Source organism: Spea bombifrons, chromosome 1 (assembly GCF_027358695.1).
Source record: "Spea bombifrons isolate aSpeBom1 chromosome 1, aSpeBom1.2.pri, whole genome shotgun sequence".
NCBI lineage: Eukaryota > Metazoa > Chordata > Amphibia > Anura > Pelobatidae > Spea > Spea bombifrons.
The window spans coordinates 113,778,498-113,799,692 of NC_071087.1; the positions used below are offsets into that span (position 1 = coordinate 113,778,498).

Below are 21,195 nucleotides of genomic sequence, written 5' to 3' on the forward strand. Positions count from 1 at the left end.
ATAAACCAAGTGTTCTTTTAGAAAAGCCCCCCCATATGCATTTGACCCCTCCCACCCCCCGCTATTTTATGTACATATGTACAGGAAATATATTCAGCTGGTAGAGATGTGACATACTTAACGCAGCAGGCAGGTTGATTTCAATGGAAGTGCTTTCTTGCTACTGATTTACTGCCTCAGACAGGCAATCAGTGGCAGGAATTGTCAGACCACTGATTAGGAGTGAAGCTGCAACTGCAAATCTGCAGCTTCTATCTCGGGTAAATGCTTTTATTTATGGAAGAAGGCATTTTAAAGTACTCGCAGTAAACTGTCCCTTTTAACGCAGTTATACTGACCATGTTCTGCAGTGTATAATACAACTTTGTGATGTAAACAATGTTCCGATAATTGCCCCCATGTTGTGCTTTTGCACAGATCTGTTGTACTAAAATGGGAGTAAACAGAACTAGAATTATGTTACACGGCGCTGTTCTGGGCTGTACTTATTGGAACATTGGATGCGCAGGTGCAGCTGCACACAGCTAAGTGTTGAAAAAAATCAATTTAACACAGCGTGCAAGCCACAGAGTGTTGCTTATTAGATATGTCTGAGCAAGATACCATAACTAAACATTATTAAAAAGGAAAGGGGCTATATTTATAGTCATGATTGTGCATCAAATACCTGGCCAAAGCCAAAGAATACATATAAGATGATATGACCTGTACTGATATCTGCCTGTGACAAGATCAAAGATTATAGTGGAGTGTGCTCTTGGATTGTGACTTTACGTCCAAGATCTGGTCAAGGGTCGCTTCTAATAAAATATGGATACTCCAAAGAGTAAGACTCTGACAACAATTTATGCCAATTGTGAATCCATCAGCTAGATCTCCTCACACAGCAGTATCCTTCTATGAAGGTAATGATTTTGCCGTCTCACTCCGATACTCTATAAGCTTGTATTACTTTATGAACCTGTACTTGAGTAAGAGTGATATTACATTACACTATGGGTCAATTTACTAAACTGGGAGTGCGGGCATTGGCCAAAGTGCAACTCACAAATTCTCTGAAGGCTCCTCGTAAAAACTGACTTACAATATGCATACTGCAGGCGAGTTGAGCAGCTTGCAGATTTATTAACCTGAGACTTAATTTTGATTTGATGTTTTACGTAATTAAACCTTTAGAGGAAAGGATAAAATGACTGATCCGCTAAGGTTTATTTGCTTAGCATGCTACAGAATGCAATTAATGTTATTACTAAATGAAACAACGCCTGGATTCTTACAAAAATGCATTATACAGCCCAGCAATACTTTGCATATAGCCATGCAATATACATTTTCCATAAGCTTCATCTTTTAAGGGGAGATTGCTTTCTTCCAACCTTATTGGTGGTTCCTACAACCAATCCCTTGCCTGTAATGATTGGTAATTTCTTCTTCAGAATGTTTTTTCTTCATTTAAAGAAAAATACTGGATACTTGTACTTTCCTTAAACCTATATAGACATTATATCATTTGACTTTTTAACATCAATACTATATGCATGCAAATATATATCCCTAATGGTACTGATCTACTAAGCAATGATTTTGAGAACTGCTTGTCTAGTGTCTTTCTGGTGTAATGAATTAACTTCATGCACGGCCATTGTTTGTTATACTGCATTCTGATTATGTTGTCACCTCCCTGGGTAACATTATTTCTCTTTCAATATTAAATTGATGTTTTATAGGAGAACTGCAATGTTTTGGGCAATGCGAATGGTTTGCGGTATCATAGCTTGTAGAGATCACTTGCATGTAATCATGTGTGTTAGTCATGCCTTCTGCGACCTGTGCCTTTAGAATGCGCATGTTTCTGTGGGGATGGGTTCCGTGGTTGTAACTGCATTATTGTATATTGTTTGGGGGGGGGGGGTGACTCACTTCTCCGCTGGAGAAACAAGTAAACTGGAGCTTTTAATATTGAAGTATTGTTCTGTGCTTCTAACCATGATAGACATCAACAACCAATTAAAATATATAAACAAGCATGTATATATATATATATATATATATATATATATATACATATAAAATCAAACATGCTCAGGACCCATTGATAGGAGTGGAAGAAGCACTTCGAGCTGATTAAGGGCAGTAAGCTTCATGGGCAGCTGTTTCCAGGGGGGCAAAAATATCCTCCCCACCTTTCCCGTCTCCCACCCAAGTACCTCCTTACCTCCTCCACATTGCCTACCTTAGGAGAGTTTAAAGTAGAACTGCCCGTACTTGGCCACAGTGAAATAAACCGTAATTGTAAGCAGTCAGAGGGAATGTGCCCCGCTACATTATTTAACCAAAAAACTACACAGCTGCTTACTCTGTATGTGTCAATCAGTATTTTACTATAGAGGTTGTATTCCTGCTTTGGCTGCAAAAGGACATGTTTAGTACCATTAATATATGTACAGTGGAGATATAAAAAGCAAGGTAAGTTGTTCTATGACTTGGTAGTATATGCTAGTGGAATGATATTATATACAAGAGTCAAATACATTTTGCCCCTAAAAGTTTTATTCCAAGTGCAGTTATATCCCATTTTTGGGGGCATAATCTTGGTTCACTGTCTGCTTCACTTGCTTGGTTGCTAGAAGCAGGTCAGAGCATCTCGCCACATATCCCAGAGAACTTTAAAAACCGCACAATCACTTTGTGTAGATGTAATTGCCTTTCTAGGCGCTGTATTGCTTCAATTTCATTGTGTAGAAGAGAAACAGAGCAAAGTCACTTTGACCTGCAAAGATTTACAAAAAAGATCTTAAGTTTATCACCCTTACAGTAACTGTTACTGATACAACTCACAAGCAGATCTATTTCTGTCCAATGTAGCACAGTATATTATACTGTTACTGACAGAATGACAAGTCAAGGATCTTTAGCTTCTTCTGCTGTTTGTTACTTCTTGCTTTAGCTGTAACTAAAGATTTACCGTTGTGTAATTCACAGTGACCCCCTTTGTGGTTGACCTAGACTATCATTATAATATTACATTATTATGAGTTCTTTGATTCACAACGTGTGAGGTTCTATGTTGAGGAAATCTGATTTTTTTTTGCCACTGCAACTATTGTGTAGTCCATTTTTTAGACATTTGCATTGCCTACTATAGCAGATGTATTAGAGATTTCTGCCAGACCGTATAAGTATACTCCTAACTTTTTTTTGTTATGATCCTTGAGATAGGAGCCTGTTCTATGTTTGCATTTTACACATATGGACCGGTGCCTGCTCATAAATAGTTAAATGTCCATGAAGCATTGGAAGTTTGTTCTGACCATTAAAACATCAGCTTGTATATATATGCCATATTCAAGTGGGGGTTGTTTGCGCAATAAAGGATCTCTAGTGTACAGGTTCTCATACAAAAACTCTATTGCCTGGCGTTATCCAGCTTTACAATCCTGGGCATCAGTAACTAAATAAACTCTTTGGAATTGTTTCATTCTCTGGGTTTGCAGCACAACCTACCACTTTGCCAAGCGCTGAGATAGCCTAGACAATATTTGTAGCGCAACCAATTTCCTATATGTTGCTAATAAATATATATAATGTTATGCATTTCTCAGTATAATTTATCTGAGGAATGAGAACACATCTTCATGTATCGATCTGTCTAAGGTGGGATTAAAAAAAAATCTTTTACACATTGTATTGGTCCATTATTGATTAAACAACTGTCCGTCACAGCTATGGGGTGAGTGGGATCATAAATGAAACCCCCTTGTGTTTATTTTGAATGCATGATGGATGAATGTGTAATACAGACACTGCTGAGGATAGACACTTCATTACCGAGGTTCTTATGTAGCTTTCTTGTCCCTTTGTGGATAGCCTCTAGTCTCACGTCAGATTATCGGGTACTTTCCTTATGTCCACAATGATATACCCTACCCAGGATGAAGCTGCTATCCATAGAGAAGTTTGGCTGCCTCAATTCTGATAGATTTTATTACTAAACATATAAATTCAGACACTTGCTTCCCTGCAGTTTGGACCGTCGATGAGATGAAAGCAATGGAAGCATGCTTTAAAAATGTTATTTTAAAAACAGGAATGGGTAATGGGTTTAGATAAGGTAGTATAACAATTATTCTTGGTACTTTGATTATGAAAACATAGCAACACTGATATTTAAAAAGTGTTAATATTCAGTTTGGCATTATTCCCAGATGTTTACTATACCAGTTGCAGCCTGCATTTATCCAGACCAAAGTAAGTGTATTTAGTCACATAGAAAATTTTGCATATATAGATTGGTAGATTCATATTAGCTTATGTACTTTATGCTGTTATTTTTTCATAGTAACTTAGTAATTAAATAGATGTTATCCTAATCACATTGCGGACCCTGAGATCATGTGTATGCCTGTGGATAGAACCCCTCTGTTTATTTTATCCTGGGATTTAAGAAATACACTACAATTAACAGCATACACACAATGTTTTTTGCCAACATAATTATTATTCTGGATGCATTATAATAGTGGTGAGTGGAATGAGAACCTTCATATGAAGTAGTAGACAAGGCAAGGAAAGGGCCAGATTTTTTGATGACCGTGCGTGTGGCGAGCCCCAACTCACGCTTGAACAGCTCAATATGACATAGATAGGCAGAATTGGTTTGTAGAAAACACTCACAAACTGTCAAGTGCATCTTAGCCCAACTTGGGTAAAAATAAAACTATAGAACAAATATAAGTTATAGAACTAAGCTGTTCTCTCCACTTTTGCCGGACACTTTTTCTATTGACTGGCAAATAGAGACAGTATGTTCTAATTCTGTTTACCTGTTTATTGTAATAGGCCACAGTCAGTGTATTCAACATTGAAGTGCAGCAACTTCACAATAGCTTCAATTTTTAATTTTATTACAAATAAAAGTTATTTTTTATTCCAATAGATGGTCTAGCTGACTGCCTTTTTCATGCCTGGTTGAGATTTTTTATTAGATGTCAGTATATACTAATGTAATATGATTTTTTTTCTTTCATCCTTCTCCAAAGCTTGGATGTTTGGATGTGCATCCACGGTCAGTTTAAGGCGTTTTGGGCCCTGGAGCAATCGTGCAGCAAGGGCCCTTTTTATCTTATGGCAAACTATTTTTCAACATTAACCATACAACTTAACCATAATAAAAAAAAATTCCATACAAAATACCCCAATACCTATTGTGCAGTTGCAATAGTTAGTGCACAGTTAGTGGGACTAAATCAGCTACTTGGTAAGCAATACAGCCATGAATAATTATATAGGACTCATCAAACTTGTGTTACTTTGACATGGTGGCGGGCTAAGCAGAGTATGGCCATATAGTGTGACGGAATCCCCAATATATATGCTTTAGATTGGTATTAACTGGGTATGCGCTAAATTCTTGCTTTATTCAGAAAATAAAGCCTCGGCTACTGGATTTCCTTTTAGCAAGCTCATTTTCCTCTGCCTTTAGCCTCTTACAATCTTTTTCCTTCTGTTCCATTCTTCCCACTCTCTTTGGCATTTTTTGTCCTATCCCTTTTTGCACATAACTTGCTGACATATTTCCCCCATCTTTTTCTGTCCTCTTTTCCATTTTTCCTTTACCTTGCTTGTCTACCTTTCACATTCTGCCTACTAGTTCTATTCTCCATATTAACATCAGACGCACCCACTCTCTCGCACACACACCTGCTCGGTGGAGGCCACGTTGCGGGACCCGATCACCACGTTAGCGGACGATGGGCAGTATATGCCCTCAGATTGCTGGGGCCCTGGAGCAATTGCTCAGTGTGCTCTGCTGTTAATCTGTCGCTTTGTGCATCTATTTTACTATGTTCATTAACATGGATCATTGTCTGTATACATCACTCATCAGCCAATTTGTGTGTGCATTATGATATATTTAAAGTTCTTTGTGCAGTGGGTCGAGAGTGATGGTAGTTGCTAGTAAGGAAGCTACTATCATTGTTACAAAGGTTAAACAGTGAGTCTGTTTTGTTTCATTAAACGACATTGTAAAACGTGACATAAGTAAGAAGGATCTTTTGTAACTAGCATGTCTTAGCAGATGCTGTGCTAATCACATCTGTTACATGTAGCTTGGCTGTGAAGAAGGATTGTCACGCACTCCATTTTATTATGAAGCTGTGTAGTTGGTACGGTTGCATAGCAACGCCAGGAAGTCAAACACATTTCCTCTGATTATTGAGCGACCACCAGTTGCCTGGTGACAGGTAGTTGAAATTAAATTTTGTTGTGTAAGGAGATGCCCCCTGTTCTGTTCTTGGGCAGCCTTCATCCCATGATAATTTCCTGAACTCATACCGTACTTTAGACATCTCATAGTAACCCCCTTTTTGCTTTTATATTGTGTCACCCCCTATATATATACAGGATGTCCTTTAACATGCAGCTTGGGATCGCTTCCTGGCATCCCCTCCGACCATGATTTTGTTTCCATGCAATCTCAAGTCCTTTGATTGTTTGGTGACTTCCCATCTCTCCCAAAGAGCATGCACTCGCCTGTTGTGTGATCGCCTTCCTGAATTTATTCCGTCCATTAGATCTGCATAAATTCTTCAATCCAGTGTGATTTTGCATGAACAACATAACATTACAAAAAAGGCACTTGGTAATGAATCATGTAAGCATATTACCATCTGCGCCATTATCTTCTTGTAGAATTCAGGCAGCCAGCCTGATGTGTCAATACTGTGAATGCAGCAGTACAAACAGCTGTGTTCAGTAAAACAGAAGAGATGAGCTTTCTAGATCTGGGTATCGTCTTATGAAAATAATGCAATATGTAGACATCTGTGTAGAATAACGCCATTTACTTCTTTGCCAGACCTCACATGTGGCAGTTTTACTTCCATGGTTACTGACCATTCGGAAAATAAGTTGAAATGTCAAAAAATGGTTCCTAATCTGCAGCAACTGCATTCATTTTACCAGCAAACTCTAAAGGGGTATAAAGTTTGTTCATGACTGGATGCTTTCTTAAAGTTATACATATTTCGTGTTTCATCTACTGTCTGATTTTCAATTCATGCCCATTGGTGCTTTTAAGAGAAGCTTCTCAAATGAAAATGAAATCCCTTAGAGAAATCAACTTGATGAAAGAGCTACAATCAAAGGACGCCTTTATTTACACAAATAAAACAGTGATATAAAATGCACTATAATACCTGAAGCCAGATTGGAAACGTTACATATTACTTGTTGAGCTTACCTTTGTTGGAGTCATACAGGAGTTGGTCACCAAAGCAGAAAACTAAGGTAGCCAAAACGAGGCAGTGGTACACCAGGAGCTAGGTGCTAGGGTGCCTAGCAGGATACAGGAACTGAAATGTAGCCACGGTGAGGAGCCAAAGTAACACGTTACCAGGCAAATGTACCCAGAAGTTACACAGGTAGCAGTGTCAGAGACACCAAGGTCAAAACTGGATGTCAAGCAGCTCAGTACAGATGTGTCTGGCAAGCCCAGAACAGGTAGTGGACAAACCCAGGTAACAGATACAAAATAAGGAACACCCACCTTCAGTTAGGGCAGCCAGACAAACAATACTGTAGGTGACTAAGCATGCTGCGGACTCATTTGGTGCAGATCTCTTTAAAATGGCTCAAACGTTCACTTTACTGTATTACTGATGGTTTCCGTTAGACATACTAATCCACAAGGGATGTCGGCCAACAGTTCCACACACCACCAATGACAGTCGAAGACTGAAGACTATAACTGGTTAGGGATTGTACCCTCATCCCTTCTAGTAGTATCGAGGCATACCGGGCAGTCAAGAGCCGCTGGTCTATGATTGAGGCATCCAGGTGAAACGCGTGAGGTGTGAGTTTCTTCATTTATTTGTCTTTTAAATGTACTTTTTCAATTTAAGAGACTCTTGCTGAATCAATTTGCACTAATGTGAAAGTGAGTGCGCCGAAGAGCTGCTGAAATTCCCTTTAATTTTGATGTCACCGAAGACTCCCTGCCTGCTAGAGTAGGCATTGTCACTTGGCTTTCTCCATTGCCACTTGGCTTGAGAAGCATGATGTAAATGGACAGACCGATGGGGATTTATTGAAGTAAGTGATCAATATTAAAGTACTGGCTTGATTATAAGACTCATGTTTTCTCCAAAACATAATTAAAACTTTACTGAACTCATGATGTCAATCCTCAACTTTCTTTCCAAAGGCCTCCAGATGTATGGGCACATCTTGTTAATTAACATAACAAACAAGCTAAAGACAACTCCTTGCTCTCATACTTAAATAAAGTTTTTCTGAATCTGCCATAAATTATTGTTAAGGTTTACTTAACAAATAGCACATCGCACTTCCACCAAACCTACTATACTATTTATAACAGCTTACCATGGTACATAATATTAAACTAGCTAGTTTAGCAATAACAAGATCCACCTAAGGGCACTCGTATGAACCAATTCTGATGTTCAAATAGAGGGACAAAAAAACAATGATAGTGTAGACGTTATAAAACTCAAAGCTTCTTGAAAAAAGGCCAATGATTGCACTCACAAGATTATTGTGATATTCAGGCTTCTCAAATAGTTTAGCAATAACACAGCTTTACCCTGATATACCCAAGGCTTAAAGATCACTTTATTAAGTAATAATGGCAATTATTACTTTTAAGCACACTTGTCGGACTAGTAACACATATATATATATATATATGTATAACAGTTTCATAATTATAATACCATTCACACTCAATATGGTTATAATTTTGTGGGTGGCTTGCTGTGTACTGAATGATCCTGAAACTGTGTTAGTGTGCAGCTGTACATATCAAAAGCAAATAATAAAAGGTTTGGGTCTTTCTTTATAACACCGACTGTGCAGAGCAGGTGCAGCCCTAACATGCGCATCAAACGAAGCAGCTGTGGGAAGTTACCTGTGTTCTTATGGAAATTGCAAATGTAAAAGCTGCAATTCCAGATAAAATTAATTGTATATGTTACTGCCCCCAGTTAAATCAGTATATTTATATTAATTAATCAATGATTAGCGAATTGGCTGTTGCTTGGCGTGTTTGCTAGTAATACATATATGCATGTGTGATAACTATTGTTAGCCAAACATTAAAGTATACATCATGTTATTTTTTACATGTATGTAAACTGGGCCCATTTTCGATGTGGCTTAAACCAGAGGGGTTTTAAACTGTGATAACTGGATTTTCTACTTTGTCTTGTAGCAAACGCTCGTCTTAAAATGTGACAGTGCCTGCCGTGGATGTCCTAATTATACACTGAATCCATCTGACCAAAACTGTAATGTAGCAACAATCCAGCTGCGAAAAATCTAAGATGACAGAGTGTTGTCAGCATTAATGCTCGGAGCTATCTGACTGCCATGTAATGATGGGCTGGTGTGAACATATATTCACATACAAATAAGTCCAGCTAAGTCCTTTACTGTCTGAAAAGGAAAAGTACAATTTTATCCTCCAACTCAACAAAGGACAGGGTGTGATATGCGAACACTTGGTGCCAACAGCTAAACACGCCCTATAACAACCCACTAAGTACCTTGACTGGACTCGCTTGGGGGCATCTCAGTCCTTCTTATACATCTCCCCCATACCTACTTTCAGATGGCTGATCTCTTTGATCTATCTTTGTATATTTAATTTATAGAAAGTAGTGATGTGCGTGTTCATGCACATCGCTATCAGAGGCAGCCCTTGGGAACCACCATTAACTCTTCCTACGCCGGAAGTCTTGTGCAATGATGTGATCAGGCAAGACTTTCTTTATGAATGAATACCTTGCGTTCACAGTGAACGCAATGCTCCATTCATGTGTAGTTATAGAAAAAAATGATTGCTGGCTAATGGCAGAAATCAATGTGTGAAATAGACAGCCTGCTGGTATGTCTGCTACCATGACATCAAAAGTAAGAAAAATAAATTAAAAAAGTGTGCCAACATGTTGCCAGCTGATCTATAGTTAGATCAGCTGGCAGGCACACTGGAAAAACTGTCAGATCCCTCCTGTCATGCATCATCAAAATCACATAATCTCATAATTGAAAAATAAAAAACATTTTCTAAAATATATATCTTTTTTTTACAAATGGGCTGATGTCTGTAGATTACAACTCACATAACCCTGAGCCATTCTGATGAAAAGTGTGATGGGAGTTGTAGTCCAAACAATCAGGTGCACCAGAAGAGCAAAAGGCTGGCATATAGGGTTGGGGACGGGGCTGGCACCTTCTGGCCAGGGGGCAGGTAAAGCTAAGTGGCTCCTATCAGCTCCTTCCCCCCTCCCCTGTGCACTGCCACACACATTTACACACACATTCACCTTTATAAAAAAACTTTCACTCTAACACACATACACTAGCTCACATATCCATGCTCACATATACTTACACATTCATGCTCACGTACAAACACTTGCATGCTTTTTCCATGTTTTTTCGACATATGATCCAGCTGCATTCCTGCCACCCCGGGCTGGTCCAACATTGTTCACAAAATGGCCCTCTGTGAGGACCTTTGGTATGGCCTGTGGGGCAATTGCCCCCTTCCCGCGGGCCATCCTACACCAGTTGCTCCTGTTTTTTTTTAATCTAAATTGTGTTTGTATAGTGTTTTATGTCATTTAAGCCTTTATTTTCTATGTATATACACTGCCCTATGCTGTTTGTGCAGTGAAATGAGAGTGTCCTGTAGATTTTAAAGCTTATACAACAACCCATGAATGTGGGATATTTCTGTATTCTGAAAGGGCAGCTGAATACATTTGGTTGATTTGTTGTGCAATTGCAAAAAATGCTAACAAATGCAAAATTATATTAATAATGGCTAAAAGCTCTCAGTGAAAGTCCCGAGGTTGTCTACTTTCCAAAAATATGCACTTTGTGGGTTATTTATTGTTTTATTTGTTTGTGATTACAATGTATGCCGTCAAATATTTGCCGTATAATTGCCAGAATTTCCAACCTCAAGACGCAAAACGAATGGGTTTGCTCCTTTAGTGACATTATCATAGCAAAATCACACACAAATGTATTATTCATGCTAAATGTTGGACTATACATCTAAAAGTGGTGTCCAAAGAAAGCTATATATGTCCTTGAAAAAAAGATAATTTGTACGGTAAAAACGAAAAAGGCTAATCATAGCTAAACAAAACAAGAAAAAAGCTCTAGGCTTTTGGGTACAAAGTACCCTCAGTAAAGAAGGGGTTAAAGTACTTTAACCTCTTTCAAAGAAAAGAAATCAACTAAAGCACTTACCTGACACAGAAGTTGCAGTCCTTCTGCACCAGCTGCCCTCTTCTCCCAGGATCCATCAGCACTTGCCACTGATTGGTGCATTAAGACATCAACCAGTAGCAGGAAAAAGTCCCCTACGTACAGCATTCATCGGAGCCAGTGCTGGTGAGCCCCCCCCCTATGCATTAACAAAATGGACCACACGAACATTTTAAGGGATCACACTGCGTTAAATTGGATATACTGACTGGACTGCCACTTTAAGAATAGCTGGTTTCTCCAAAGAAATGAATGATAAGCATTGATACTTTATAAGTAGGCTGCCCCTTCCCCCCAAATCAATCAAAAATGCTAAACCAGCTAAAAACCTGAATTAAGAATATTAAGAAAGGAAAAACAAATGAGCAAAGAGGTAACAGTATCTCAAAGCCAATAAATAGTGAATTTGAGACAATATTTATATGAAGGCTGTTGGTAAGAAGACTAGCGCAGATAACCTTGCAGCTGCACATTCTCTCAAGCATTCAAGGTTCATGATCATGCTGCTAAATGCCACCTACAGCTCCTGTCACCAAAGCACCCCACTGTTCTACACATTGTTTTTTTTTGCCTATTTTTGGTTGGTCTTCTTAATGTGTATTGATTTCATTTTCCGATTCTGGATTATAGCACACTTCTCTTTGACAAGGTAGCAGATAAAACCTTTACTATGCTTCAGCTTCCAGGAAGCTAGAGGACTAGAGGTGTATTCTCCTGACTTGTTTCAATGAACTGGTTGTTTCAGGAGCAAACCAGTGTTTTTATCCACGGAACAAGGGTATCAATAACTATTAGAAAAGTAAATACAGACTAAATAAAATGTTCTTCTTTTTAAGGAGGAACATAAGTAAGAGTATTCCCTTTTTTGCCAATCATTCTATGCTCTGCTACACTCAGGGCCGGCCCTACAATGGAGCCGACTGGGGCAATTGCGCCAGGCGGCACTTTAGAAGGGGCGGCACTTTGCCGCCCCAAGCGTTTTTTTTGGTTGTTTGTTTTGAAGCGGAGGAGAGAGAGAGGCGCCGAGTGGTTTTCGCTTACCCGCTCGGCGCCCCTCTCTCTCTCCTCTGCGGCGAGTCTCCCTGTTCAGTCCCGGTGCCGGCTTGTAATGATGAGCGCCGGAAGTGGCGTCAATTTCCGGCGCTCAGCATTACAAACCGGCACCGTGGCAGAGCAGGGAGACTCGCCGGCAGGACTCTTTAAAGGTAAGTACCGGGGGGGGGGAATAATGGCGTCAGCGAAGTTTAAAATGCGGCATTTTAAACTTCGCCCCAGGCGGCGTTAAGTCTTCGGCCGGCCCTGGCTACACTCCTATCTCTCTGCGCTTCCACAACTGTGCTAACAAACAGGCAGGTGCTGTGGTAGGAGCATGCATTGAGATGGCCTGACCTATTGTTCTGTCTGCTTATGAATATAAAAAGATGTTTCACACGTTTGTCAACAAGCAGTACAATATTATGCAATGTAAATTAACATTACGTTATTGATGGGTAAATGTATAAATGTACATTTATATGGACATTGAGTATTGAGTGCCACATGATAATCCCGTGTTTAAAAAATTAATGATATTGTTTCAAAAGGGAGCAAAATAGTTCACATCTCTGAGCTCATGTTGCATCCACCGAAGCAGAACGCCGGATAAAGTTGTGACTGTTCTTATGCATTTATGCGTATGGAATTCATTGTAGCTCATTCAAGTCAATCATATGACAGGAGAATAAATTGCTTTAGCACATTTATATGTCCTCATCACTGAACATATAAACAAATGCCAACTCTTTGATTGTATTCATTTTTTGGGAAGCCAATTTGAGTTCTGTTGTTAAAACACATATACGGCTAAATAGTGTGACATCACCTAGCAGCACATCAGGTAGAACCTTCAGATCTGTGTCTGTGAGCTATTTACCAAATGAACTATACATTATGAAGGAGGCAAGCCAGCATGTTTGTCTTAAACAAGAAAGACTGATATGGCATAGTTTGGTTAGATGAAACATTTCAGCTCAATATGGAAAGTAAACCGTGCTGTTATTTTACTGAACCATTTAATATAGGTTCCAAGAATATGGTTAAGTAACTATTACTACTCTTCCACCAGTATTGAGATTAGTGGTTAATATTAATTGATGTTATTGTATTCCTTAGAGTAGCCATTTACTGTCACTAGTAGCTGTATTTTAGTAATTACTGATATAGAATTACATTTAAAACACTGATCAAAACTGTTTATCTCTATAAATTCTGAAAAGAAATAAGACGTTAACTTGCCATCATAAGAACATTGATCTCTAATTTATATTTAAACATATATATTTTACACAGTCCCAGAATAAAATGAGGGTATTACGGTCTAGCAGGAAATTGCAACCAGAAAGCCGAATATGTTAAACCATTAGTGAACTTTATTAATATTAAATAGACATGATATGATATCTTGTGCGTTTTTAATTTCCCAGGAGCATGTACAGAATGAATACCATTTTGCATGCACTATGGTGCATGGGAGTCTGTGCAAAATGGACTGCAACATGCATCGAAAAATAAAAAATTCCATTTTGGGGTCTTTACTTTTCCTTTGAGGCTAACCTTTGGAGCTTGGCGGAAAAAAAATTAGACAAGCTCATGGCAAAGCCTGTTTAGCTGCTTCTCCACTTAGGAAATGGCTACTATTGTGTTTGTTTATTTGCAATATATATATATATATAAAGGGTCAGTTTTTAAATTATTAAAAGAAGACAAATTTAAAAAACATGATTTTTGTAAGGATAAAACTGTAGGGTTAAAATCATATATATTAACTGATCATGGCTGCAGTTAGAAGATGTGCATATTTAAAAGCTTACATTATAAAGGCCATGTTATAAATTAATAGGTAATTACTCATGACAATGTTGGTCGTATGAAAAAAATTACATAAATGCCATTAAATACATCACATGTTCTGACTATTGTGTTAATTGGAAATTAATGTCTAGTACGAAGTAGCATTACGTGTTTTAATATATAATGGATTGAACACATGCTGTGTCAGGTTGGAGGGTAGGGGAGAGGATGTCACCGGAAGCGCAGCCGTTTTGGTGGAAGTTCCCACTGGGTTATGTCCGCGGAGATGTGGACGAAGATAGCAGATTAAAGATAGAAGAGAAGAAAAGATATAAGATAGCGGAAAAAAAGATTTGGAAGCAGAAGTGGTTGACGGAAGCAGAAGTGGTCGGCAGAGAAGGAAGGGAAACAATTAGAGAGTGTGAGAGAGTGAATGAGAATCAGAGAGGGAGTGAATGTGGTGACTGGGCAACGAATTTCTTTCCTGAATAAAAAATGCCCCTGAATTTTCGGATGAACAGAGTGAAAAGCCCTGCTACCAATTGTAGTTCACAAGTTCAATGGGTAAGGTGATTAAAAAAATAAAACTGGATTATGTAACAAAAGTGCTTGCGTCTCGCAAAAGGCGGGAAAAGGATATATAAATATAGGTCTAAAACAAGGCGAACTGCTGTGTGTCTGTACTGACCTCTTGAGTCTGGTGAACAGCAGCTGAGCAGGAAAGCCTTGGGAATGAAGGGGGAGCTGTTGAACAGACCAAAAAAAAAAAAAGATACAAATATAAATAATAATAATAATAATTTAGAAAATGGGGATATATGTATGTATCATTTGTCGTGGCTTTTATTAGGTTTAAACCTATCCTCTTTGCAGGGGGTGAACTGGTAATCAGTTTGTTCTGGCATTAGGGCAGTTGGCTTTGTTTAAAGTTTAACTTATATGTTTGTTTAAAACTCGGGGGTTTGGGCCAAGAGTTTTTGTGATATAAGTTATTATGTTTCAAATTACTTCATTAATAATTGTTATGCTTAACGCTAAATAAAAGACCACGGCCTGTTTATTCCAAAACATGTATGTCTGTGTTTTATTCAGAAATGTGTTTGTTGTATTTACTGTATCCCTTACAACCACATGGGCAGGGAACAAAAAAACAAACCAAAACATTTGGCCTAATTGTTTATAGCCCATTTGCACATGTCTAGTAGCATGTATCATGGCTGGATGCCCGTTCTGATCACCTGCATGAACGTCCCGTAGGTCCGCAGAGCATGGGGATATGCAATGTGCGTCCCGTACCACATTCCATATCGCCATAGAATTCTCCATGGTAGGTTGAAGACTGAGTGCTGGTATGAGCAAAGGTGAGGGTGCCTCTGCAATGTGTTTCCCATAGGAACCCTATGCAGTTTGTAGGGGGATGCCAGTGTATTAGAAGCATATATAAAAAATGTGAGGGTGACTGTCCGGTGTTATCTATTTAACATTGTGTAAGTAAATATAAAGTACAACTGGTTGTTTAACACTTCATGTCTGCCAAATGTTGGACTTTTGCATTCCAGCCTGTATACTGTGTTACGATACTGAGGCTAATGCCAGTGCCTTTCGAGCCAGTAAAGGTTAAAATCATTGAAATTGTGTTTTAATTGCAGAGACAGCCATTAATGTAATGCATAAAATATATTTGTAGATTGTTGAACAAGATCATCATCATAGCAATTACAAAAGTATCTTTCAGGTTTAAATTGATGTGACAAGGTCATCTCAGAGATATAGGATCCCGATGAACAAACAGAAGAGTCTTTCGAAAATGGCAGTGACACATTTTGGTTTTAATAGCACAAGAGTTGAGGTATTCTTGACACAGCTGCCCCTAGAGATACAGGGCAAATCATTGTCAGGATATGAATTGTTTAAAATAACAATATCATCTTATCATCGGCTTGTGAAAATTAAAATGTATGGATTTATATAGGACATATTGCCATTATACTTATTTTTATTAACACTGCTCAAGTCCCTATACCATCAATTATTTAATATGAATAGAGGGACCTTACCATTTCTATAAAATTCTTTCTTAAGGTACCTGTATGATAAGTTCTTCTAAAACCTGAAGATAGATAGCACATTATAATAGTGTTTCTGTTAGGAATATCATGTAGGTAGTCTTGGGGGAAGTATACAATAGATTAGTGCTTTTCAGTACCAGGAGTCAGACCCCTGTCTATAATATACAAGGAAATGTAATTTTTTCTATGTTTTTGCATGCACACTAAAGTGAAACAACAGCTTTAAAGGGACATGCCATCCACCAGCGCACTTTAATGTATATAAAGTCACTTTGAAAAGTGGTCCTTTTCACTTTTTGTGGTTAATCCCCACTATGTTTTGTTGTTAAGCGACTTTCATTTACTGATACTGGCACACCATTGGTACTGATATAATGTGCAGATCACAAGTTTCAATGCAGAACCCAGCTGCATGGAGAAATCCACTGGAATCGTGTGTGCTGGTGTCAGGAGGCAGCCTCCGGGTAACACACAGAGCAGCCTTTGTATGATTGCATGCTGATGGGATTGCATACGGAGATAGGAACAGTGAAAAAATGTTAATGACTTTCCCTTCAAAGTTGTACTGTTGAAAACAAAATGTAAATAATAATAATAATAACAAATAATAATAATATAGAAAAAGCCTCAATTGTAATCACAAAGGTCACAAAAACTACTTAAACATAAATATTATAGGAGAAGAGTAATTCGAGGGATAGTTAAAGGGACAGTCTAGCACTTTAATGAATATGTGAGTGCCCCCTTTAAATTAATGTTTTCCTTATTCAAATGGATGGAGGCAGACAGTAAGATCTCCCATATGCATATGCTCCTTCCTCCTGCACACATACAGTAACATAATATTATTTTGTTACTTCCAAGGAATCATAACACTAACATACTTACACACACTCTAATATACTTTCTTAAACACCAAGCTCCTCACCCTCCTAAATTTGTTGTCCACCAAGCGGTTAGCTCTCTTCAGCTCCCTCGCAGTCCTCACACACAGGCTGAGCGCCGGGAAATGACATTGTATTCTCGTGCTCAGACTTACTGTGCTGGGACTGGGGGAGTGTGGCTTTGTGTGAGGAGCTGTCTGGTGGGACTGCACTGGGGTTGGAGGCCCAGTTGTGTCAGTGTTTAAATCTCTATAAGCCATTAGGTGGTTATAGCCATCATGCAGCACTGAAGACATAGCTGTGGAGCTGAACAAATGACTCATATCCATTTAAAAGCCTCCTTCTAGGGCATGAAGAATAAAGCCCTGCTCTGTGCGGAGTGGGATGGGAGGAATAAAAAAATGACCTGCTGCCTAAAATTACCCCTGGACTACCAGATGTTTTTTTTTACCATTCTCTGTTAGCCTCCTGTTTAGTGAGGTGGGACACACGAAGCCGCTTCTCATATACTTGGGCTTCAGGGTGTAAGTTAAATTACACAAACCTTTCAATTACTTTTTTATTGATCACCAAGAAGCAAGTTAATTAATTAATGGTAATGAATTGTTACCCTTCTGATTATTTGTGTAGACTGAGGAAAATAAATTATAAAGTATGTTGGCTTCCTCTTTCTCCCCTATATAACTGTTAAAAGATCCAATATTTACCTTACCCATTTTTTGTGTGTTAATATAGTTTATGAACTGTTTGCAATATACAGAGCCGGGTGACAAATATCGGCTAAAACGTCAAAGTACAATGCTATACAGGCATATTGGATGTGAACCAGGGCCTGCTTATGCCCACACATTCCAGCGCCAGCTTTGAATAGGATCAGAAGAATCTTAAGCAGGTCTTCTTGCTGCAATAAAAGGAGAAATAGCCAAATATCATAACTTGCTTGTCTATCAGACTTCCTCTGGTTGCTGGTATATATAAATGTGTTTATATTAAGGCATTACTAACCCTCTAGCAACGTAAAATAATAAGCAGTATTCTTTGGATATGTGAAAAAGGCATATTAAATATGTATTCCAGTTACAATAATGCATAAAGAATGGATTATTCTCTCTCTACTTACTTTAGTGTGTATATATATACATTATATACTGTATGCTGTTTGTGTTAAAGTCACTAAAACAGAGTAGATAAAAAATAAAGAGGGATTTTGCTGAATAATATATGCATCTCATAAAACTCCATCTGCTTCCTGAGGCTTAGGATTTGTCTGCATGCATGATATGCCTAAGGTTTTTCATTTTATTGTTGCCGCTTCCCTCTGTTAGTTATTTAGAAAAACAACAAGTCACCCTCTGGATGCAAAACGTTACATGTACTTATATATATGACACATTTATTTCTCTGGAGATGAGCTCCAGAATGTGCAGCATACAGATCATGCTTTTCTATGATATTGTTTATTTACCCGCCATCATGAATCCCGTGTAGAGTACGGCATTGACATGAGTATGTATGTCAGCATATAATGTTAGAGTGTGTGTATTAATGTATGGTGTAGCCCGTGTGTGCACAAGCGTAGAAAGTGTTTGTGAGCATAAGATGTCAGCGTGTGTGTGTTACTGTATGGTGTTAGAGTGTGTAAACATATGTTAGTGTATAGCAAGGGTTCGACAAACCCCCGGGTGCCAGGGAAATAAAATATATGATTGTGGAAGAAAAAAAAGCTGGCTCCTATCCTTTTTGGCTGGCTTCCAGATGCAGACCCAATTTGTCAACCCCAGGAATGAAGATAAAAAATCCAAATACAAGTTTGATTTGGAATTTTGATCTTCACTCCATACCAAATTACCACAAGGTTATTGTATACATTTTTTTGTTATTTTATGAGTTATGTTTTGTGTAAAAAGCGAGTCACACTGATTCACTTGCGACTGGTCTAGGGTTGAGCACCAGGTATTTTCTTTTATTTTTAGTTATTTATACGTGCTCTTAAATTGTCCTTTTCAGCAGAATGTTCTGTGATACACTTCATATGCATCGGCTTTATAACTTAGCATGGCATAGCATTTATGTTAGCCAGTTAACATTCAGAATCTGGAACGGCAATGAGAACTTGCTGTTCTCACTTCAATCCATCTTTCATTCCAATGTGTTTCTACTATTTCAAATGCCTATCAGGATTGTCTTGATATATATAAGCTAGACATGCTGAGTACAGAAGAAGAATATAGCTTTGTAGGTCATAACATGCCTTGAGATCTATACATGTACAGGGTCCTTTAAAGATTGCTCTTTTTTTTTGCAAACAATTCCCCGAACCTGCATTTAAGATTTTGAAACATGAATGGGCAATGTATAATGCTGGAGCAATGTATAATGCTGGGCCAATGTTAAACCCAGTTGGGTTAATACACTGTTCTTTTTTCACTTGCCCCAGATAAAAGAGCTTTAGTCACATGAAAATTCCTTATTTATAATGGCTACTTTGGATTATCTCAGTGTATGTTGTATAATATGGCAGTAAACCGTAAAATTAGTAACATTATTTGTATAGTTTATAAATTGCTACAGTGAAACATGTGTCTTGTTCAAACGCCTAATAAAAAGCTAACCAGCATCCACTGTTTTGATTTTATGAGCATTAGTAATTTTGTGCTGCAGAAGCAGTAGGGTTTCTTCCACCTTCCTTCCGGGCCTGGCTATTATCTGAGCGCCTGTTCTTTCATTATTTTTTCAGGTGAAGCAGATAATGGAAGAAGCTGTTACCAGGAAATTTGTCCATGAGGACAGCAGCCACATTATCTCGTTCTGCGGTAAGTTCTTTGACAGAATGATACACCAGTCTGTGGTATATCTTCTGTGTTCAGATCAAACCGTTCTGCAGACATCCCCTAACTAGTGGTGTATAAGCTTGAGGCTATAAATGGTATACTTTGGTGTAGATCATTGTGCTTTTTTTTCCTTTTTATTAATTGACCACAATGATTATTTAGCACTTTTCTCTAGCCTCTATATTTACTTGACAAATTAGAACATTAAAACTGACAGCATATAAAATGTAAAATGAAAGAATACATCATTTAGATACATTTAAGGTTATGTTGGATGGTGGCATGGGTGGCAGTCTGGAGGGTAGAATCCTCTCTGCTGCAAAACCAGACGGATATTGCCCTATTGGGTTATCTAGATACCCAGTGTGCCGCTGCTGAGTGGGCTGGTAGGGCAAATTGGACATATCCCTTGTAACAGACCCATTAATCTTTACCCAGCACCATCCTTTCTTCTGAGGCCATTTCTTGTTTTTTAAACTTGGTTGTAAAGTTGTCTGTTGGGATCTTAGCTTATGCGTTCACTTGTCTAGTCCTGATTGTTCAAGAAAACACAACTATTTACATGAATAGATGTTTTTCACTTTAGCAGGATTGAAGAATATGCAGGTGCTCTTTACAACGCATCATCACACTTCATATTCCATGGTTTTGTTCCTTCCTTGTAACTAATGGTATGCAGATGGACATGAAGTGTATTGTTACATATAAACCAAACAAATATCATCAATGTTGATAGTTTTGCATTTCATCTAATACAACAGTGTACTTAATACATTCTCTTAAATAACAGAAACTTTTATTAACCATTTTTGGAAGTTACAGAAAAGCACATGGGATCTGTTCCTCTCTGGCAGTCTTTTCCTTGTTAATTTACGCCTTACATTTAAAATATATTTTCAGCAGTAACGTGAAAACTGGGAATGTGGCCACATTGTTATTGCATCTAGATGAAGTTGTAAACCTCCATGGGCTGTTACCTCCGTTTCATTGCTAGGCACTGGAACTAATTACCTTTTTTGCGCCTAACTATTTGTCTCTTGTTCGTGCCAAGAAACCGTTTTCAGAAAGGGCTGTTAGAAGGGCTTTGTCGAAGATTGCCAAAAAGTAGGTGAACAGGTTCACTGTGAACAATTGCACAGTCATGATCTGCAAAGTACAACACAAGAAAGTCAGAAAAGCCTCTCTGCATGTGAGCATTGCATCCATTATTTTTCTGAGACACATGAAAGGAAGCCACTCACCAGCTGGCAGGGCTTCTTTAATGCACTCTATTAATTACGG

At 38.3% G+C, this 21,195-nt stretch overlaps 1 protein-coding gene across 1 annotated transcript in view; it reads left to right on the top strand.

Moving 5' to 3' along the window:
• Positions 1 to 21,195, top strand: part of SGSM1 (small G protein signaling modulator 1) — a 75,046-nt gene that overhangs the window by 11,728 nt on the left and 42,123 nt on the right. The window contains exon 3 of the mRNA XM_053469328.1: positions 19,821 to 19,896. Within this exon, the coding sequence (XP_053325303.1) occupies positions 19,821 to 19,896 (76 nt within the window). The remainder of the gene's footprint in view (positions 1 to 19,820; positions 19,897 to 21,195) is intronic.